The sequence below is a fragment of the Amia ocellicauda genome, chromosome 20 (genome assembly GCF_036373705.1).
Source record: "Amia ocellicauda isolate fAmiCal2 chromosome 20, fAmiCal2.hap1, whole genome shotgun sequence".
Taxonomy (NCBI): Eukaryota; Metazoa; Chordata; class Actinopteri; order Amiiformes; family Amiidae; genus Amia; species Amia ocellicauda.
In genome coordinates this window covers 4,751,675-4,775,126 of record NC_089869.1, presented here as the reverse complement: position 1 = coordinate 4,775,126, position 23,452 = coordinate 4,751,675, and the positions used below count along the sequence as shown (strand labels likewise).

At 39.4% G+C, this 23,452-nt stretch overlaps 1 protein-coding gene across 1 annotated transcript in view; it reads left to right on the top strand.

Moving 5' to 3' along the window:
- Positions 1 to 1,154: 1,154 nt before the first annotated feature.
- Positions 1,155 to 23,452, top strand: part of nt5c2a (5'-nucleotidase, cytosolic IIa) — a 30,131-nt gene continuing 7,833 nt past the window's right edge. Inside the window, exons 1-8 of the mRNA XM_066693297.1 lie at positions 1,155 to 1,223; positions 9,513 to 9,638; positions 14,829 to 14,902; positions 21,164 to 21,281; positions 21,444 to 21,539; positions 21,687 to 21,778; positions 22,092 to 22,149; positions 22,992 to 23,085. Of these exons, the coding sequence (XP_066549394.1) occupies positions 1,168 to 1,223; positions 9,513 to 9,638; positions 14,829 to 14,902; positions 21,164 to 21,281; positions 21,444 to 21,539; positions 21,687 to 21,778; positions 22,092 to 22,149; positions 22,992 to 23,085 (714 nt within the window). The 5' untranslated portion in view covers positions 1,155 to 1,167. The remainder of the gene's footprint in view (positions 1,224 to 9,512; positions 9,639 to 14,828; positions 14,903 to 21,163; positions 21,282 to 21,443; positions 21,540 to 21,686; positions 21,779 to 22,091; positions 22,150 to 22,991; positions 23,086 to 23,452) is intronic.

The window sequence follows — 23,452 nt, the reverse complement described above, 5'->3', positions numbered from 1 at the left end:
ATAGTATATTGGTTTTAAGTGTGCTGACACTATGTTGCTTGAAGTGTTTATGAAACAATATTTACCAAACCCTGTTATACGTACATCATTGTGCAGTTACAGTGCAAATTAAAAAAGTGTTACCACCTTTTCAAACTGATGCTCAGTCTTAATAAGGTGTACGAACTGGACTATGCTTACCCAACAAAGCTACCTGCATGAATCACATAATCAATAATGCGTCAATATGAAGAAACTATGGTGGTCATTCTAAATCAGAATACACAAACATAAATTCGAATGGATATTGTTGTATTTGTATTATATATAATGATATTTAGTAGATATAAACCGTAATATATACAGATCTGTATACAAATATATGTGTCTGCATACAAATCTGTATACAAATATACAGATCTGAATCAGTATGCTGTACTGTTATTTATGCAACTAGATCATTTATTTCAATACCCCTGATCAGTTGGAGATCACTTGCCTCACAGCAAAAGACGGCCAAACTAATGAAAACTGTGCACTTTTTGGTTGTTTACTTTAATGCAGTTATCCCAGATGTGCATAGCCTTCTGGAAACCTTCGTGATTGCTCTGTACTGTAAAAGCAACGTCTGTTGTGTTTGCTATCCAAGCGTGCTTGGAGCATTTGCCGTCTGTGTCTAAGTCCCCGCAACGTCATAGAACAAAAAGAAAAACTTCAGATTTTGCAATCACTTCTCGCTCTCCGCAGAAGGGAGCGTCTATAAATGTCACCATCTTGATGTCATGACGTCATTTAGAAGCAATGCAGTTGCACTCCAGTCGGGCTTTCTTGGATCATTTGAAGAAAACCAAATTATTTTAGTGAAGTACTTGATCAGCACCCAGCCTGATCTATGAATACTTTGTTACCTTGGAGTGCGTTAGTTGGAATTAGTAATCTGTACACTAATGAGCTTAAAACATATGATTAAGTTTAGATAACTGTCAATACTGCGCAATGCGTACGTCTAAGCACCATATTGTTATTTACTCTATGTAATGTACCTTTCTATAAATGGTATGTTTACATGACTTTTTGGCACGGTGGCATGCTTGTGATTCATTGTATACGTCCATGGAGTTAATATTCCGTAAACGTACAGTGTGCCCCCCCCACACACACACACACCAAAAAAATGTGCTGACGCGCATGCGCAGAAGCGCGGCCAGTGCAGTTGTCGCTGTACAGTGGAGGAGAGGAAGGAGGTAGGTAACTCGGGTCTGATAGAGTATAGTTTTCGTAATAATAATTCATATCTGTAGAATATGCCGAAAGTTAAACCGCTCGCAGATGGAATATACGGTTGAATGTGTAATAAAAATATGCAATTAAAGTCCAACGTGTGTATTAATGGAGCCAAACGTGAAAACAGTGAAGGGATAACTGAAACGGAAAATAAAGTCAGGAAACGGACTGGCCTGCTTTTTTTTTTTTTTTTTTTCTTTTAATAGAGATCGTAGGAAGGGGAAATCTGATTTATTGCATTCACAATCACAGTGATCTAGACTGTTTTAATGCACACTAAACCCGTCGCTAGAGAGGGAAGGGTTGTGAACAAAGCAAGGACATCTCAAACAACAGATTCACAGTCGGGGTTTCCAGCAGGATCCCCTCAACTGAAGTTCCTGCTGAATGCATTTCATTTGATGTATATTTGATGTCTGCTCCTATGCATGTTTTCCTTCATTTTGACCAGCTACCTTTCCTTTCCGGGTCCCTTGAGTTCGTAGTTTCTTTGGGATCGTTCTGCCTCTATTTAAATTTGAGCTCGATCGATAATGGAGCTAGTGGGCTTTGTCACGTTTTTAATGTCTGCTTTCATTCATTTTTCAGATTCACTTCGACCGTGTTTTTTTTTTTTTTTTTTTTTTGCTGCGTTGCCCTCTCGTCTTGCATAACAAAGCATATCGCGATTTAACCGTGAAGGTCGGATCTCGGGAGAAAATAGTTGCCGTCGGCTCAGAAAACAGCAAATAAGGATGACTAGTTTGTTAACTAGTATTTTTACGGGAAGAAAACGCCTGCCAGTGTAATCGGAGATCAACGTGCTAGTTTGGTCGGTTGGCTGTTTACAGACGCTTTGGTTCAGTATGTTAGGCGATGGTTCACAGATGACACCAGACCTTATTACACGTCTTGGTAAAATACACGTAGTTTAGTAGTCGTTAATGCATACTTATTGTCTTATCTGATCGCTAGCTAAGTTGGTATAGCTAGTTTGCCTGGCGACCCCCCTCAGCCGAGGTTGTTTGTCAACAGTGTTGCATAGGTCGCGGTGGGGTAGCGCAGATTTCCGCGGTTCCTGCGCAGCGCACCAGAATCCCCGCGATCCCATTGGCGGAGCCGCGCAGAGCTGCGGAAATCGGCGCTACACCACCGCGACCTTTGCTCCGGGGTTTCTGCCTTGCGGGGAAACGTGCAATGCGAGATTTCTCAACACCTGCATGTTTTTCTTTCCCCAAAATACGATGTAACAGAGTTTACACCTTGATATTTGTCATGGTTAAACATTGCATTCTGTTTTGGCCATTGCATATATCATGATTATTTTTAACATAGCTTACGTGGCATAGTTATTAAAGATTATATTACAAGAAACTTTTAGTCAGAAATTGTGCATACATAAGGTTTGTTACTAGTATTAGATCGCTTTCCGTGCTTTATAGATGTTATTGAACTTGAAGCCTATAAATGCCCGCAGCTATATATGCATCTTCCTATAGGGTTCCGTCCATGCTCGTGTTGTGGGCTGTTTTGTACCCCTATATTTATTTTGTCTCATGTAGGTTTACATATTTCCATCTAAAACAAGAAACCTGCACATTTTTAGTAACTAAGCATTGACCCATCGTGACTGTCAGTGACTGAATTGTCGTCACAGTATTACATTTTGACCTGTGACCAGATACAGATAAGAACAGCATGCATTCAGTTGTTAGAAAGGCTACAATCCAGTGCTTCCATTCATTTTTATGTCATCACATAGTTCAAGGCAGTAACAAACCCAAAACGTTAGACGCCAGTTGTATGATCTCTGGTTAGAATCCAGACACACAAAAGCACATTCATAATGTTTTGAATTCAGTTTCTGAAAACGCATCCCTGACATTGATCTCGACTGTAAGTTGTAAATAATAAAGTGGTTAAATAACTCATCAACAGCCAGACATATGTGTCTGCGCAAAAATGTTTCTTATTGAGGTCAGGAGTTATCTTTTGAGTTTGACGTCCTTTCATTTGTATTGTTACTCCACAACCAGCACCTATCTCCCTGAAGTTTGCAGCGATAAGAGCATAGACTGAAGAGAGACGACACCATCGGCATGTTCTCAAGCAATTGTTCTATTATATCGGATGCAAAACTGCTACAAGTGTTTCTTGACCGTTATGTTTGATGGGTTTAGTGTTTATTTCAAATACTAAAGATAGCAAAATGAATCCTCCGTGCTGTACTAGCTGTGAACTCATCACCCCACCCCCAAGACATCTGTTTACCAGGCCTTGATAAAGTTAGATCTTTTATTTCAATGGTAGCTTGAACTATGTTTTAATGCAGTAAAATGCAGCAAACAAAAAACAATCAGTGCATGTATAAACTAATCCTGCATTGTTGTAATATGAATCCTCAAACATCACTATAAAGTGGATTAGGAAATGGAATTCTACCTAAACTATTTTTAGTTGTTTTATTTCCTACTTTACGATCGGGTTGGGAATGGCCATTGTAGGATAGTTGGGATCAACGTGCAATGACAACAACAACATCAGTGGAGCTGCATTGCATTGATACAGATCTAATAGATGAAAGGATAGCTGGTGTGAGCTGTGAGCAGCATCCTGATCTTACACAGGCTAGAACCCTGCAGGCAGCTTCTGGTTCTTTCCCGGGATTGATCTCCAGCCCACTGGGTATTACTGTATTTCACTCTCCTGCACACCTCTGGATACTGTCTCCCTGGGAGCGTGAAGAGCAGGGAGGTGTTGTTCAAGGTGACCAGAGGTACATCTGCACATTAATCATAGCTGACAGATTGTCATTTGTTTTTTCTCCTTTTCCTTGTGGTCATGGCACATATTTATTTTTAGTTTTTTTTTTAGGAAATCATTTCAATAACATGTCACCTTAAAGGGCATACTCTCCACAATTCCAATTAAATTTTTTTACTACTTCCATGTGCTCTGTTATTGGGTTCTTTCTTGGGTCCAGATCTTATCAAACCTTTGACCTACCTGCAAGTCACAGATTACAAATTTATACCGTAGGGATTTGTGTTTCTAAATAATAGAAATTGGCTTCTCACAATAAAGTAAACTGATAGAGGGTACAGGTTTTGTACCCTGCAAATCATACATAGGTCGAAGTTTTGATTTGGTTTAGTCTTTGATGTTGATTCCTAGATTGTTTCTGATATTCTGGCAAAAATACGCTTCAGAAAACGCAGGATGTGAGGAAATTAATTGGCCAACAATTTCAGGGTTTCCTCACATTTACTTGCCATCACCTATTAAAATATGTTGTCGTAGTCTATATATTTTTGTTTTGGATTAGTTTGACGGGTCAAATACAAATCCAAACTGAGGAGAAACTGTAAGCAGACTCTTTTGAGGTGAATAACACATTTCCATTAATGATGCCTACATTTTGATCGATATGGTAGTTGGTCTTAGTTTGAACTCGTCCAGTTCAAAGTTACCAGTTTCTCTGTATTATTATAATTATTTATTTCTTGGCAGACGCCCTTATCCAGGGCAACTTACAAAATATAAGCGCAATACAAAGTGCAAAAAAATGTAATTGAAAGTTATGTTTTCCTGTTTCCTGTAGCTCAGAAGCCTGCTTATCTCAGTGATTGTCTAATTTACTCATCATCTTGTGTTGTAACACACACTCAGGGCATTTGATCCCAATCTTAGAGAATGCTTTATCATATTAGCATACATACTTAAACTAGCTATTTATGTAGAACTCTGACACTCATTCTGTGTGGTTTGGGAGGGGGTGGTCATCTGTAGGGATTTAATCAATATTGTTTGTTTTGGATGGTATATTATTGAACAATTGTGTATCTTTCTTGGTAAATATCTCCACTTTTGTGTGAAACTCCTACAAACTTGGACTAGGCTAGGCCTTTTCTTTCAGCCTTTTTGTGATAGGTTGTGTATTAAATGGTTAAAGCTCACAGTGTCCAGAGTGGAAAAATATTACAACTTTTACATCATGGATAAAATTACACTATCTGCCTTTTAACCATGTACAGCACCTGCTTTCATATCAAATTACTGAAAGTGTTGAAGACGTGAGAGTAGCAGTGATATTTTTAATATAATTATAATCTCAGAACATCAGACGTGTACTCCTCTGAGTGTTCAGTGTCATATGTCTTGACCCCTCAAGGGGGCGTTGTGATTTTATGATTTTTTAATATGGTTGTCCAGAATGGCATAGAAGGTGACTGCTTAAAATATGAAATCTGGTGAATAGATTACTGCTTCTTTCCATTCACTTATTTTTTTGATCAGACAGGAAGCCCAGTTGGGCAGCAGTAAGACAGCGTGGGAGCAAAGGGACAGTGTGTGAAGGGGCAGGGAGGGGACACCACAATTCCTCTGTGGCTAAGTGCTTGGCAGAGAGCTGAAGAAAGTGAGCACATCTATGTTCTGACGCAAACTGGAAAAATACCTCCCTGGAGCAAGTCCAGTGAGTGGAGAGGAGGACAGCTTTGACAAACCCCCAACCTGTTTCTCAGAAGCCCTCTTTCCGGAAACGGCTGGATAACATTCCACAGTGTTTCAGTATTACAAAGCAAGCCATTCTTGGCACATATTCTCTAGCTCTATTCAAGATACGTCACTTTCCAAGTGACCTGAACATATTTTATGACACCCAGTATTGGCAGGGTTGTCATCTCCATTAAAATTAATTATTTTAAAGGATATTAATTACAGGTTTAGGAATGTCAAACTTCGCTAAATGGTAAGTCTTCAAATTGATTTAGAAAATCGGTTGTAATCCAATTTTCTGCCCCACCCTCTGTCCTTTGAGAAGTATCAAATATTTGTATTACAAAAACATTCCTTGTCTCCCTTCTGGAAAAAATCTAACAAATGGAATGTAATAACATTTATTTAAATTATTTTAAATAGCATTTAGCCTGGTCTGTTTCTCCCCTTACTTCCACTTCAACCAATCTAGTTAGACAGTAATTAAATGATTTTTCTTATCTACCATTTTCTTCAGCATGCCCTCTGTGAAATATAAACAACTTAAAATCTCTCTCTCCTCATGGGGACTGCTGGTATTTCTAATAAGGATACTCTTCTGTCTTATCTCTCCACACACTCTGGTCCTCGGAGCTAATCTCTCTGTTGTGTCCCATCCCTGTGAAAACCGGTAAGGCGATGCCACTTTTCCTTGGCTCTGTTTCAAGGCACGTATTTTAAGCTAACTCCTGTTTCCTAATCTTACATGTTAGATTCAGGTTCCTGTAATCGGTCTTGTCTTGGAATACGATAAAATATTTCCGACTTGCCATCCTGCCAAGCCACAGGCTGGCTGTGTGTGTTTATCTGCCGATCCGTTGTGAATTTCATGAAAATGACACGGTTTTAAATCACATCAACGTCAAGCCCGCTGCCAGCTGTTGTGCTCTGCCATTGCTCAATAGTAGTACAGGGAAATGAATTGGCTATGTGCAGCATTATCAATGTCTAGCCTACATAAAAAGATGAAAAGTCTTCAGGCCTACTTAATGGAATCTTAATTGTCATGATTAAGTATGATTAGTATAATTGAGGAAGTCTGGGGCATGAGTGCTTCCTATCATGAGCTAAAATTAATAATGGGAACAAGCTTGGAAAAGTGAATTCATATGTTCAGTGAATGGTTAACATCACTACCATTACTATTGTTTAGGAATAACCTTTATTTTGTAGTATGTTTATCTTGCAGTCAGTATAGTCTGCCTTGAAGACTAATAATCAAAAGTAAAAGTCAACATGAGGGTGCAATAATAGTACCACACTCTTCCTTTAACAAATCATTGGCACAGAGTCCTGTCCTTGGAAATGGCAGGAAAAAGCTTATGCATTTAATATGAAGCCACTGCTGAGGACCGTTGGGCTGCAGGGCTTTGGAGTGTGGAGAAGTGGAGCAGCAGGTTTGTGCCCGGAGCTGGAGCAAGCCTGCTCCAGTGTTTCAACTAACTTTATTTTGTCTATTTCTGTCACATGAGCCCTACTTTTTGGTGCATTGGTTTTTGGGTATTTGAAACTCTGTGTTGCGATGTAGCCTTTGTCACTGTAAAGTTACCCCATAGCTTTACTCCTGTACACCCGGAGTGGTTTGGACAATTATTAACATTAACTGCCAAAGCTGTTATTTTTATCTTTCCTCTGCAAATCCCATCGAGACATTGGCCCTGAAACTGTGCACAGAAGTGAGCTGTGGCTGGATTGATTTCAGAGCAGCAATTGACAAAACAAATAGTTTGTGTTAGGCACAGTCATGAGGATCAACTTATTACTTTAAGTCATCTAGGATTACCCAAGGGTTGAATTCAGTGTAATTTATAGTACTGCCTTGTCCTAATGCAGTGACATCATAGGGAGCACGGAGAACGTGCTGATAAGAAAAAAGTTTGAATGTAAAGAACGGATGGCAGTTAGAAACAACCTGTTAAATCCATAGTTTTTTGTGAATTGCAATTCTTCTGTAGATTATTTTTGTAATTTTTCATGCACATTTAACTTTGCTGTTGACAGATAAATATCATATTTCCAAAAGCTTTTACTTCAGTGCTGTGCCAGTAAGATACATATGGTATACTCTTTCACTTCTCTTAGTCCTAGTAAAAATGGAACAAACAAACTGTTTTAGGAAGTACAAACAACAATGTATAGTGCAGCAGTTTCCTATGCCTAAGTAATTTCCTAAGTAATAGCTTACACATGTGTCACTTCTACAGATCTGTTCACCAGCAAACCGTTTTCCCTGCATGATCATAATTAAAAGAACTAAAATAGGATGAAGATGTTTTGTGCTGAAGCTTGTTTACAGCACAAGGTTAAGCACAGGTGCAAATTCAGCGTTTCTATGGCAACATTGATTTTGTATGGCTTTGGCACATGCTATTTTTATACACTTAATAAGGGATTTGCTACCTAGCTTTTACCCATTCAGTATGCTGAGCTAATAATGAAAAACTAAAAACCAAATACATTTTAGTGGTATCACCTCAGCCATGAAAATTTGTTGAGCTGTGTGCCCAAGTGTTGAGTTTCCTCTGCAGATCCAACCTCTGCACTGTACTGTATACGTCAACATTATGTCTTAATGATTGCTGACGCAAATGGCATCTGCTATTTTGTGTGTTGTCAGCAGTGTTAGCAGCTAATTAAGAAGTCTTCTAGCGTGCTTCTGATCGTTACAGCAGTGGACTTGTAAACCAGATGATCTGTCCTATCGCGGCTTGCTTTGGTGTGGGCATTTTGTTTCATGACAGGGTTTGAATGGGAAAATTGAACGAGCTTGTCCTGGAGCTGCATTTCTCTCGCATTTAAACCTAACTTCTTAAATGAAATGGGCATGCTAAAGACAGTCTGAAGAGTGCTTTAATTACCCCCGTCAGTGGAGATAATTGTGCAGCTGTTTCCGAGAGTCACGGGCTCATTCATCATAGGCTATCAACAGCTCATTCTAAAATGGGTAACTCTTTCGAGTCAGACCTGGCAGGAATATTTTCCTAGCTTGTCCTGATGAGATCTCCATTGGACTGTGCAGCTTGTGTTATATTCGGTTCTCACGTTTTAGAGAATTGTATGCGTAGGAATGCTGACTAGAGCTACTGTGAATTACCATTGAAGAGGTGCTGTTTTGGTCTTAGCACTGTCATTAAGAGAGAATGCATCACATTTGAAAAGAACTGAACTGTGCAAATAGGAGTGGCTTAATGATTAAGGAGGGCATCCCCCTTTTGTAGCTTTAATATGCTAGTGTGCTGCGATGAAGACAGGAGCTGAAGAGTTTGCTATATCTGTTTTCAATGCACACTGCAGCTGTTATTAAAACCATCACAAGCTGTTCACTGTGTAGCTGTGGAGTTCTCTGTTGTGCTGCTTATGCTGGTTTCATTTTTGCTGCAGTTTTTTCTTTTTTTCTTTTTAAAAAGCACCCGTTTAATTGTACATTGAAGTGGAACATCTTTCTGGTATAATCATCAGCATATGGTTACATACCCCATTACATACCCCTCATGTGGTACCCCTTGTTTTTCGACTTTAAAGCCTATGCTAGAACAATCTGATTTCAGAGTGAGAGTTTTCTATAGATTAAGGACAGAAGGCCAATGAATGTGGGTTGTTATTCGTGCAGAATGTATTGTTTTGGGCACAAAGATAGACAGAGGTAAACAAGAGTGCCTCTTAAACACCACAGAGGGCTGGCATTATGCAATTTAATCTGTCACCCATTAATTTTGTTTATTTTCTTTCGGCAGATTTAATTTGCAGACGGATTTGAAGATGACGACCTCATGGAGTGACCGATTACAGAACTATGCAGACCTGCCAGCCAATATGGACGGCCTGGCTATGAAGAAGTACCGGCGCGAGGCCTACCACAGGTACAGCACACGGGAGCAGCTTGGAGGGAGGGCCAGGGGGTGGCCAGATGTTGCACAGCAGTTCTCATGCAGTACTGCTCAACTCAAGTTACGAGAGGCTGGTGCACAAATCTTTAATAGAGCCAATGTATAAACTTATTATATCACCTACTACATTTCGATCTTATATGTCCTGATTATCTCTGATGTTCTAACAGTGGCTTCATCTTGTATTTGCTTTTTTGGGACTAACTGGAAAATGTATGCTTTCAGGTTTTGAGAAATTGAATTAATTGCAGGAAAACTTCTGAATATTCCATTATTCGGTTTGACTTTGCTGGCAGAATTTGATGGAAAGGGCTGGTTGCCCTGTGTGGATCTGTAGGTTGCGTAAATTCCCTTGTTGTGCATTTCTCTAATTAGGAGGTTCAATTTAAAATAGTGCTGCATAGGAAATGGATAATTCAAAGACCATCATTTTATGCGGATGACTTTTTAACAAAAGACACGCCAGAAAGTCTGGAAAGTCTGCGGCAGCCCAGACTTGATTGTATAAAACAAAAATAAATACAGTTATGAAAGGTTAAAAAAGAAAGGTGGAATTTCCTGGTGCTGTTCTACAATTACAAAACGAGGCAGACCATTCTAAATGATTTTACGTCCCTGTTAATAACTGCCAGTTTTTGCTTAATGTTGAAATCTGTCTGGGTGAGAGAATAGAGCTGGAAGGAAAAAGTTGTGGTGTCTCGGGTTTCAGCATGCTCTCCAGGGTATGGTGCAGGAAGTTGAAAATCGAAAAGTTTGTTTAAAAACTATAAACTCTTAATGCTGGTCTGTGAGAAGCAGAAAATCGGAACATAGGCCTACATTTTCATAATAAGGCTCTGTCGCTGATTGTGTTTTACCTTTTTAACACGATTTCCTGGGAAAGGATAATTAATCCAGCTGTATGTTTCAGAGTCTCACAAAGTGTTGTTTCAAGATCGTGTTATTCAAAATATCAAACAGATATATGTAAATTGGTGTGTTTCTGGTCGTCTTATGAGTAATTGTAGTTTATCTACAGCAGTGGTTTTCAAACCGGTCCTAGAGTACCCCCTGCCCTGCTGGTTTTTGTTCCAACCGAGGTCTTAATTGCTTATTTGAACCCTTAATTGAACTAACAAAGCAATATACAGTTAAATTAAGCAATTAAGACCTCGGTTGGAACAAAAACCAGCAGGCCATGGGGTACTCCAGGACCGGTTTGAAAACAACTGATCTACAGGTAATGAAAAATATGAATATGTAGTGTATTCAAATGAGCAAAATACAAAGTTATATATTTTAGATGTAAAATTAAGTATAAAACATAACCATTGTGTACTTCTGGTGTGGAGTAAAACAAATCTGTATACTTACAGATACTTCTGGCAATATTTCAAGCATTTAAAAATCCTTTATTGTATCCCTGCATTGAAAATGTCCCTGAGGAAATTATAATTGAGTGGGCTCACAGCTGAGGATGACAACCTCTGGAAGTAGTACAGAATTACTCCATAATTTAGTGGAGCGAGACAATTTAAATGTAATGTTTGTGCCCTGAGATAGATTTGGGATTCTGTGGCTCTGTAGTCTGACAGATGCAGAGTTGTTTACACTTAAAACAGTTACTTTCCAAATATCCGCAATGCTTACAGGCAATGCACTGCTGTAATTTGTCAAAGTCAAGTAATGTGACCTGTATTATATTTATCTGGTGTGTGTGGTACAATTTATCATGTTTAACCACTTCATTGTTCTTTGTGTACACACAGCATTACTGTTTTATTCTTGTGACGGATATCTTTCAAGGTGAATGATGGCATACTAAATATTTGTTCAACGTGTAACAATTTTAATATGGCAAATAGAATGATGCAGATTTGGTTTAATTCTAAAAGAATGACCTAAATACATTTCAATTAACAGCCTTGTCGCTATAGTAAATTGAAACTTGCCAGAAGAAACTGTTGGTAGCTATGATTTGATCTCACTTGGTGTTTGTGGATTGACCTATAGAAGTGAGGAGGTTTGTCTGTGATGGCTGGGGGCAGCGAGTTTGTTGAAGAAAGATTTGAATGAAAGTTAGTTGTCATGGAAAAAGGCATGCTGGAAGGCCATGGAAGTATAATGTGGTCTGGCTTTAACAGAATGCAGTCTGGCAAAAAGCATTTTGCCTCCCTACCTGTGAGGAAAGTTTATTGCACCTATTGTAATGGGATTGCCTACAGACCGACCTGCAATGCCATGCAATTGTGCATCCTCAGCAACTTTCTCAGCAAAACCCTCCACGATCGCCAAGGACATGTTTTCCTATAGTCTTTCCATCAGTGAGAAAGGAAAAAAAAACATGTCAGCTTTCCAGATCTCTCAAATTTATTTTTCTTCTGTCATTGCCTAAATTACGAAATTGTTCCAGAAAAATATGAACATAAACCAATCCCTTTAGTTGGGAAATGGCACCCCCCAGAGTTAATCTGCAGAAAAGTATTTTTAAACATGGAAACTGTACACTTGTTGTTCCCTTCCCTGGAAGAAAACAATGACATGGTAACATCCCCTTACATCTCAGGCATTCCAGGTTATGGGTTTTCCCCATTTCCAACATCAAGATATAGTACGGAAAACCAGAGTACTCTTCTGATCCCATTGCTGTTGTTTTCCCATAGAACGGATTTTCCCTATATCCTCTATCTTTACTTTAAAATACTTTTGGAAACATTTGCTGTGGGACATGAGGTCTGACTGTTTGGATGGCGAAGAGGTGGTTTCGAACCATTTAACTTTCCTTCAAAGCACTCTGTGAATGACATCACTAGCCATCAATAGCACTGCAGTATTCGGTTTCACCACAGCTGTGTTGCTGCCCTCGACGGGCAGGTTGGCACGTCGCTCATGGGCGGCCCAAGGACGAGATGTTCCATTTGTCTTGCATCCCATTTTTATTTTCTGCTCACTGACAGACATCTTTAGTCGATCACATAGCTTACATTGTCTGTCTATTTCGCCAGTTGTGTTTTTTTTATAGTAGCAACACAATAAAGGAGTATTAAACATGAACACATATCCAGCTGAAGACTATTTTAGTTTTCAGTTCTGTTAAGATTTGTGCATGTTTGCCGTGACCTGCTGTGCTTTTTCTTTTTATTGTAGGAGAATGAATGTTTAGGCTATGCTTCAAATCCAAGGCTTTAACTTTACAGTCAGGTTGTGTACTTTCTTATTCTTTTTGCAGTCCCATTCATTGATGCATCACTTCCGTTTTCACAAAACTCTGCCAGATCATATAAATTGTAATGATCAGAATCACTTAATATGGGACAGTCTGCAGAAATTAGCGATACAGCACACAGCAAATACCATTTGGGTAACAAAAAGTATTTTACGATGCATCTTGTTTTGTATTTGGTTGCCTCGCTGTGTTTCTTAAACACAGATTTAGGTCTAATGATTATTTTGAATTTAAAAAAATGTAGTGTAGATATTGCTTCTATAGAGGCTTTTCTTCTCTGGTTTACAGTGCAGTTGTAACTTCTTGCATATATATTCCTTTATTACAAAGCTTTCCTTGGGAACTGAGCCAATTTCACCCTACTATGAGGTACGCTAAAAGTTTTTCATTCAGCCTCTGACTGAATGACTGCCTTACAGCAGGCTTATTAGCTGTAGCATTAATCGGGGCCCTGTGTCAAAATGATTCATGCTTACAGCGGTGTGGTGTGCACTTGAGTATATGTTTGTTTAGAGGACTGAGCTGGACGGTGATGAAGTAGTGATACTGAGAATTGTATTGCTCCCCTGTGGAAAGATTGTATGAGGTCTCCTTTTACGCCCGCCCCTTGTCTCTCGGCCTTGTGCTGTGCCTCTCCTCTGGCATGACAGGTCTGTGAACTGTGTTTGTGTTGTGCACTGTTGTACTCTTTATCTAATCCAAACAACCCGCTAACCACTTTGTAACATAAAGAATGGTGGACGATTTGACACTTTGATCTAGCAAGAAACAATTGTTTATCGTTTCCTTTCCAACTTCTAAATTATTAAGGGTGTAAATTAAGTCGAAGGTGTAATGTACAATTAAGAATGGACAGGTGTTTTTTCTATGATTAAGGGTTACCTTTCATTGTAGGATTTGTTTTTACAATGACTGTTGGTTGCTTGGCAACGCTGGAGAGAGAAAGCGATAGGGCTGAATATTTAAGACAAGCTGCTGATAAGATAGCTCAGTTAGTAAAGAGCTGATGCTTGGAAAATACAATAGATTCCCCCCAGAAAATAGTTTTTCTGAAATCTAATATTACACCATAACTTTGTAATACTTGTTTTATCATAAATACAGTACATTTCTATTTTATTAAAAAAAAAAAAAAAATCTCCTCAGTCCTTTTTTTTTTTTTTTGTTAGGCATAATCATGACATTAACATGATTTAACAAACAAACTCACAAATATTTGGTAATACAAAATATTGTTTCTGCCCTATTAATATATGGCCTGAAATTTGCAAATGCTCAAAATATCAAACCTGCTAGCTAGTGTCCTGGTGAAGTATCTCAAAGCCAACATTTAAATTAGCACAAGGTCTTTGTTGTGCAGTAGCCCACATTGTACTAACACAGAAGATAATAGCAGATAATGTTAACTCTCTCCCCATACTTGAATTTGAAAAACATCTCAGGACCTCCCAGGCCTCATTCATATTGTTTGATTTTTATTGCATCTACATTGAGATGTTTACTAGATTCAGAATAGTATCTGTTATATAGTATTATATTATATAGTATTTATTCAGAATAGTACTTGTGTGTAGAGCTCCTGAGCATTATTTTTTGGAATAGTGGTCTACAGTTGGTTTTGTTGTAGACAACACAGTAGAAGAATACAGTACACACACAACCATAGTGGATTCAGGTTCCTGATATGAAACATTATTGCTCAGCAAATATGTTTTTTATATTTTATTTAATATTACATCTAGCCACTTCCAAGTATTTGAAAATAACCAAAAAGGGCTTTACCTGTTTTGCATTGATGCCTTTTAGGTATGCATCTAATAAATAGCAGGTCCAATCTTTCCTGTGTCCTTTCAGATTCCTCAATGTGAGGCCCTTGTATCGGCATTTTGTTCTGTGTTATGAAACCTGGCTCCTTTATTGACTGAACTTACTGACCCTATCCTTTACCTTCTTCTCAGAGTGTTTGTAAACAGAAGCTTGGCAATGGAGAAGATTAAATGCTTTGGCTTTGATATGGATTACACTTTAGCAGGTAAGTGCTGTGTCGTGCCTTTTAAATGCTGTACTCACATCAGGTTTTAGGGCATTCCTATGTAAATAAGGAAAACGTAGGTCTGCTAATACATAACCTTTTCAATTAGTATTGTCAGCAAAAATAAGCATGGCCAGGCAAGCGTGAGTATTGCGACAGGACAGGATAAAACACCCAGACTGGCCTGTGGACTCTGATGATGACATGTGCTTACTTTGACCCTTTGTATCCTGGGGAAGGATCACCGTCTTTGTCAAAATGAATAGAAGCCAATGATGATAAAGCATACTTTGTATGTAGGAGATATTTGAACATGTTTTACATTTTCTGGGAATACAGTAAAGCTAGGGGTGGGATATATAAATGAAAACCCCTGCAATCGACATACTGTTAGAATACCAAGGTATCTAATACGTTACTAGGGGTATTGTGTATTCGAATGGCAGCTTCTTCTCTGACAGCTGACAAGTTAGGTAAAGTATTACTTCGAATGGGATCATATTATTAAATAAAACATTAACTTTCAAAGCGAATGAGCATGGCAGACTCATCTTAGCAAACAGGCAATGTTTTTGCTGGATGAATACCTTCTTGCGAGCACTCCTCCTGGTTTTATGGCTTCTCTGATATGAGTCACTTCCTTTCAGAGAAAGGATTGTTTCGCTTACTGTCTTTTATAAGAAACACTGTTGAGTTGTTGTCCTCTACGTGTAAGACCTCACATTTTGAAGTACACAGAAAAGCAATACCCTTTTTCGAGCATGAGATTAATACGCAGTCTACTGACCTACATACGTAGGATTAGGTGTAGAAATATATGGTGGGAATTCACTATTTATAGAGTTGCCTAGGGGATGGCAGTATGAGAAATACTCTACTGCAGGGGTGTCAGACTCCAGTCCTGGAGATCCGCAGTGTCTGCTAGGTTTCATTCCACCCTGGCTCTCTGCTTCTTAATTGGTCTAATTAAACAATTAACTGAATTATTTTAACACTGCTCTCCAGACTCGCAAATGTTCCGTGTGTTCAGTGTTTTGAGTAATCAGCAAATTGTAAGGTAATGGTTTAAAAAATTAACTATGAAAATGTTATATAAGCCTACCTGAATAAATAATGACATTAAGTAATTGGGAGCTCCTGGGGGAACAAAAACCAGTGCAGCCCTCCTCTACTGCGTTCAGTAAGGAAATGTGATTACAGGGACTGCAGCATGGAAGCTACTGTTGCACGGTATACAGAAAATTCAATACTTTTTCTATACAAAAAAATAGAAAAATAAAAAATAGAATATTTTATAACATTAGGTACTTCTGTCAAATGTGTCTTACATCGTCATGATTGAAACTAGGGGAAGCATGGGTTTTCTGCGAATGGACTGTAATTCATGATCTCTCTCATGAATATCGGTTGGTGACCTTTACTGTTTTTATTACTGTAAATAACTGAGAACGTCAGCTCCTCAGGCGGTCCATTGGAGGGCCCAGTGACTCAGCTTCTTGCCTGGATAACGGGTCCCGATATAACTTTCCCTGAACTCAATCATCACCAAATACGACACCTGCAGTGCTTGGATCCTGCAAGAGGGATCATCTGTACCTTGGCAGCAGTTTGCTGCACTTTGAAACCCAAGCTGTTGACATCCGCAAGTTTATTAAGGATCGGCCCGTAAACAAGTGCTAATGTTTGCTACAGGGGGCTGTAATTTCACACCAAGGCCAGCACTGGGATTCTAATAAGACTCTAGTGATTATTGGCGGCCATGTAAACCATAGCTAAGGGGACACATCTGTATATGGGGGCCATAGAAGGGTTTAACGCCCATGTAATTAGCTGTGGTCCTTCTCCCCGTTGCAGCAATGGTTCCTTGTGTTAATGTTCTTGTAAGGCAGATTTCAAACTCAATGTAGAGACAACATAATTTAGAAGGATTGGTATTACAGAGCATTGGTAATTACCTCCCCTTTATCTTCCTGCTCAATCAGGTCAAACCTGTAGGGTGTCATTGTGTCTCCCAGGTCTGCTTTTATTAAGTTCTTAAGTGAGCAACTTCAGAAGTGCTATAGCTCTATGTGCTTCTAACTTCTGCTGTAAAAATGGAAAAGACACAGAGACCTATAGGGAGAAGAATGTATCATTGATGGAGCAAATGGTAAGCTGTAGTGGATTCCTTGAGTTTAGAACCAATTGAGAAGAAGGCCAATTGGAAGATGGCAAGATGACAACATAGCCTGAAGATGATGACATTTGGGTTTAGGTGACGGGGCACACAGCTCATCTCCCAGAAAGAGCAGCATATGTGCTGGGAGCTGTCAGTGAGTGTGGAGATATACGAGAGTTGGAGTTATGTTCGTAGGAGGAGTGTGGAGACCATAAAACACTAAGACCAGGAAATGTCATACTTCGCCAGGTTCTAACTTCCAGGAAACTGTAGCCCAGATTAGTAGATGTCTTCAGTCAAAAATAATTATTCTCATTATTGTTATTAAGCTTTAAGAGGTAGTAAACCCCAGTGTTTACCTATTATTCAATTTCTTATGATGAATGTCTTATTGGTGGTGTGTTGTGATACTGGAGATATAAAATTCTTACTTTAGTGTGGCCTTTTTAAATTCTCTTGATTTTTCTGGAAGATTAAATTAAACTTAATTTCTCCAGATAGTAATTCTGTAGGACAGGGATGAGTTCCACATCCATGTATATTGTGATGTGTCAGAGGGGTACACCTCCTGTCTAATAATATGTACGGTGTTGTAGGGCATGCTGTAAATTATTAGACTTTGTTGGAAACTAATTCCTCTTTCACATGCCATTTTGCAACAGGAACACTAAGGCACATAACACTGTAACGGTAGGAGGGCTCGTAGTCACATGTAGTCAGGGTTTGGTATAAGGGATAGCTTGGGGGTTCTGAATCAACAATTGACACCCCTAATGGAGTCACCTACCCCGTGAATACTGCTTTTTTTGTTCATTTAAAACCATTTCAGTGTGTGAGACTTTACATTGGTGTCAGAGAAAGGATCACCCACATGCAAATGGAGGCCTTTTGAGTTCCGGTGATGGGTAGGCGGGTGGTGGCAATGAAGGCCCGGAGTCAGCGCAGCTGTTGGGCAGCCTTCAAAGAGGGTCTCACTGTAGCGGAGAGGGACTGGAGAATACGACAGGGTGAGAGACCTTGGCCTCTGGTGCCAAAAGGAGAGAGACCACATCACTGGAACTGCGGGGAGGTCATCAATATAGCTCTTCAGCCCTCTATCTGGGAAGAGGCCCACATACTGTTGGGCCCTCTGAGCAAGATGTCTGGAACCACTGCGATGTGTCCTCTTCTGGCCGCATGGAGAGGGTGATTGTCCGGAGAGTGTCTACCTGAACCTCGAGAGGATTAATTCATGGTACACCTGAGATTGGGACATCAGTGGAATTTCAGTGGGGAGGAGGAGTGACCATGTTGGTGGGCCCACTATCTGAAACCTGGCAGGGATGAGGAGGACAAGGAGCCACAGACAGCAGAAGGTGTGGTTGGAGTGGTGGAGAAACTGGAGAGGCAGGATGCTGTGCTGAGTGAGCTGTGTGACCTGCTGGGGGAGATGGCTGTGTTGCAGGCAGAGAACCCCTGCAAAGAGGGATCGGGAATGTCGACGACTAACTTCATCTACCTCTAACTGCTGGACTGTGTTTATTACAACTCTGTTGCCTTGGGGATTTAGGTAAATATGTCAGGTAGGAGGGTTGGTGTGCAGGCCAATCTGTACTTAAGAAGAGAATGTATGTGTGTGAATGAGCAGATATGTTTGTCTTGTTTTCAACAAGCTAATGTGAGTGTGCAGGTTAGATTAGGAGTGTGGGTGGTCGGGGGGGGGGGGGGGGGGGGCGATATCTGGACTCCCATCTTTTATTTTTTATTATTCAAAAAAAATTTCCTATGCACTTTCAGAGGAGGGGGTGGTGTATCATGTCAAGGGGGCACACTTCCTGTATAGTGCTATGTTCTGTGTTATAGGGTGTGCCATACATGATTGTCTTGTTGGGAACTAATTCCTCTTGCATATCGGCATAGGAATACACCGCATGCATCAGGAGCGCTAGGCTCATGCTCTTTTGTTAATGTTTGATTAGGTTATGTTGTACATCATTTTTGTTTATTTAAAATCATTTGAGTGTGCAAGATTCATTTTTATTACAATATAAGTGAGTAGCAAGTCAGATTTAATTGTCCATAAAGCTCATGATAAGACTTCAGCCATATCACTTTGTGAATATACAAACTATCACGACAGACTTACGAGTCATTATCAATATTTAGCAAATGTTATGTCACATCTTAAAATAAAGGAGAAAGGTTGGGCAGCGGAAAGATCCTAGGAGGCTAGAATGAAGAAACAAAATATTGTATTTTTTTAGAAATTCAAACATCTACACTCACAGACTAACCTGTTTCTCACAGTCTCTCAGATGACCAAACTAAAGGCATTTATACTTTGACCCAGAGTAAGTCATATTAGCATATTAGATTATTGGTATCCTTTTTAATTTTGAGAAATTACATCTAATTGTATAAGGGCTAAGCAGTATTCACAAGAAAGGGGGTTCCCCACTGCAAAATGTGTTCTTGACTTTTCCCTACTATAAATAGGGAACTTTGTTAAAAAGATAATACCATTGTTATTACATAGCAAGACATCCCACGTTCAAATTATTTTTCATATTATTTTATATTTAGTATAGTCACATAGATCCATAAGAAAGCAACCTATTCTCCCCTATTTTAAATCTAACTTAATTGTACACCATACATGCAAACAGGCAATTTTAGATAGTCTAAATAAAATGCTCTAATAATTAGTATCATAAACCCCACCCTTAATTGAGAAACACTAAGTGTCTACCTTAGAAAACAAGACTATTTAAAAATGATTAGTTAAAAACCAAGAACAGAAATCGTTCAAAGGAGAAACTTTATTTGGTCTTAATTGTACAATACATTTATAAACCATTCAATTACTGTATTGAGTAAAGCTAAGAGGTTTTTGTTTTCTTAGTGTCTGTAAAACATGTAGTGGTGTTTTTAATGTAAGTGTATTTCTGTCACAATATAGCCTATTGTTTCCGCTCCAATTAAACAAATTCATATGAAGAAAATAATACTTTTTTTTAATTTTCATTTCATCAAGAGGTTGCCATACAAACTGGTAGGAGAATAAATTAAAGGCAAAATCTTAAACTGCAGCTGTATAAAATCTATATATTTGTTTGGATTTTAGATTTAGGACATGGAAACTCCATCTGTGGTTTCATTGAATCATGCATTGTCTGTGATATTGAATTAGGTGTCAGTGTTTAAATGCACATTTTTATGAGCATTGATACAAAGTTACCAGCGTGGGGTTTACAACACCTTGTCAGAGACCCTGATTAATAACTTGAGCCCATAGCCAGCTTGACTCCAGTGACTGCAGCAGTGGCTGAGGTGTTGAAATGTCAGCTCCTAAATATAGGCTTCTTCCTATGTAGCAACATTGACTTTAGCTTGCACTAGAGGGGTTGAGTTATTTGTGTTGAGGAATCTTGACAATATGACAGGCTGGAGATCGACTCCTCTGGACTGTGATTACTGAGTGCCGGAGCAGGCATTGTCAGGAGTTCAGCCTCCTCTCAGGGTGGAGCCTTCATGAATGGTCCACCAGTTACAGTTCTGACTTGTGCAGAGGGATTTTCAAGGGAAGCAATGCCTAACCTTAGGCAAAGTCTTATTTTATAGGGTCTTGTTCTTCATAATAGTCTTGTCTTTTTTGTACACCTCCAACTATGTACTCATGTGCCAATTCTGTTCCATAGACTTGGATGGGATTCATTCTTGAGCCTTCAAATATGATAAAGAAAATAAATTGCATTTTAGTTTCCTCAGAAATATAAAATGTTCTGCAGATTTCCTGAGTAGTTTGTGTTTCATGACCACACGAAAGGCACATCACGAATAGCCCTTGAACCATGCTGTATCCAATCGATACATATACAAACATTTTTTCTATTTCTGCTCTTTAATTATCAGCTTTCTATACTGGTTTATCTTTTCTTAATTGTGTCTTTTAGTAGTAATAGTACTTCTAACAAATAATAGAATACTCTCTTGGCTGTAAAGAGTTCAGTTTTGTGGGTGGGTTAAAGTCGGAGTGCAGACTTGGCTTGGTGCTGGCAGTGAAAACAGCCTGTGTTGCAGGCTGGGAGCCCTGCCTGTCCCTCACTGTGTTTTGTGTTTTACAGTGTACAAGTCTCCGGAGTACGAGTCTCTGGGCTTCGACCTCACTGTGGAACGCCTGGTGTCCATCGGGTACCCCCAGGAGCTGCTCAACTTTGTTTACGACCCTGCCTTCCCCACCAGGTGAGACACAGTTACCAGAGGGGAAACTGTTGGCTTTGGACAACACATCACTCATATTTGTGTTATATATTTATTGTAATTATGCATATATGTATTATTTTCATTTTTATTTTCACCCCCAATAAGGTAAAATCATGCTAATCTCTCCTATCTTGATTGCAGGGGCCTGGTGTTTGACACATTGTATGGCAATCTGTTGAAGGTGGACGCCTATGGGAACATCCTGGTCTGTGTCCATGGGTTTAACTTCATGCGTGGGTAAGTACTGCCATCAGTTTTACCCTGCAGTTATTCACCCAGTTAAATTACAAAGGCCTTGCTACTTTTTCTGCATCTCTTCTTTTTTTTTTTTTTTTTTCACCTTAACCATTCCAATGTCTCCTTGCTTGTCCTTTTGTCTTGTAGGCCAGAAATTAGGGAGCTGTACCCGAACAAGTTCATCCAAAGAGATGACACTGAACGGTTTTACATCCTCAACACTCTCTTCAACTTGCCTGGTGAGTGTACCTGTGACAGGCCTACACAGACCAATATATACACATGGTCTGTGCCACATCGTAACATAGAAGCACACACACATGAAAGATATCAGTAAATATTCACGATACTTCTGCATTCCAAAAACTACAATTCTTTTTGTTACAGATTTGTATGTAGATAATTTATTGGAATTAGTTTCTCATCTTATTTCCTTTAGACTGTTAACTGTTTTTTCCCCCCTAAGATTAGCCTCTGATTCTGTAATGCCCATTTTATTCCCATCTGTGGGATTTCATTTGGGCCATTCAACCTCTCATGCTCTCCCCACAGAGACCTACCTCTTTGCGTGCCTGGTTGACTTTTTTACTAACTGTCCTCGCTATGCAAGGTAAGTGGAGTACTGGCTATGTATGTCTTTTACTCACCGACACTGCCCCTCCGTCAGACTTCCTGAGCTTAGAATTATGCTGAGGGACCAAACACCATAGCATACTTCTCAAAAATAACTCAAGAATTAACTTTCATCAGAACCTTCCCCCAAAAATCTGAGTAGCCTTGATATACAGGTAATAGAGCTGCAACAGGACACCAAGTACAAAATGCAACAGAAACAGTCTCTCCAGGTCTGGTTGCTTGATAAGCGCCATTGTGGAAGAATACTGGCCAACTCTCACGCTTTGTAGGGTGTTCATTTTAATAAACAGTATTCTGCCTAAAGTATTGTTGATATAATATTGTATAGAATGAGTCAAAATTAGAGGCAGTCATTGGAAAAATAAGTGTTAAATGAAAATGTTGATCTAGTATAAACAGGTTTGGTTGTTTCTTATTGTTTTAATCACTATGCATCTCCACCATTTTATCTGTTTTGTAAAACAGTTAAGCTACATAAATGGAGTTATTAATCCTGTAGATAATTCAGAACATATCTTGGGATATATGTATTATGTATTACATCTCTAAAACAAGAACAGGACACATACTGTTCACATGATGTGACTACATTAATACAGATATACATACAGATGTATTGTTGGTGATGTGAAATGGTTGCCCAGTCCCTGATATTGTCGTTGGTTTTTTAGGGGGAGAAAGCTTTCCTGTTTGGCTGGACACCTCAAACAATGGAAGGCTATCCCATTAAAAGCAAGCATGTCAAAACTGACTAATCTGTAAAGCTCAGGTTAGTAATCTGGAGCTCCTGGTCTCTTATTTCCCCCCCCCCCCCAGCTGTGAAACAGGGTTTAAAGACGGCGACCTCTTCATGTCCTACAAGAGCATGTTCCAGGACGTCCGTGATGCAGTGGACTGGGTGCACTTCAAGGTAGGCAGAGCTTCCTCACGCCGTGCCCTCTCCCATCCTCACACTGTGCGTCCGTGTCCGACGGCTTGATTGTGCTTATAGTTAAAGATTATAAAAAAGGCCGTTGAAGGTTGTGTGTTGGGGTGGTGAAGTACTGCCTCCCAGTACTCTGAAGTGGGTATAGAGACTGATAAAGTTGCCTGACTTTTCTCCTCAAGTGCAGAAATGTGGAATTGTTTTGGCTTTGTGGCTGACAATCATAAAAACTGCAATAGCTGGAGGGACAGTAGGAACATGTGCAGTAGTGCATGGATGAAGACTGACCTAAGTAACAGGAAAAAGCTAAGGTGCTTACCCATTTTAAATCGATCCAATTTTCTTTCACTTC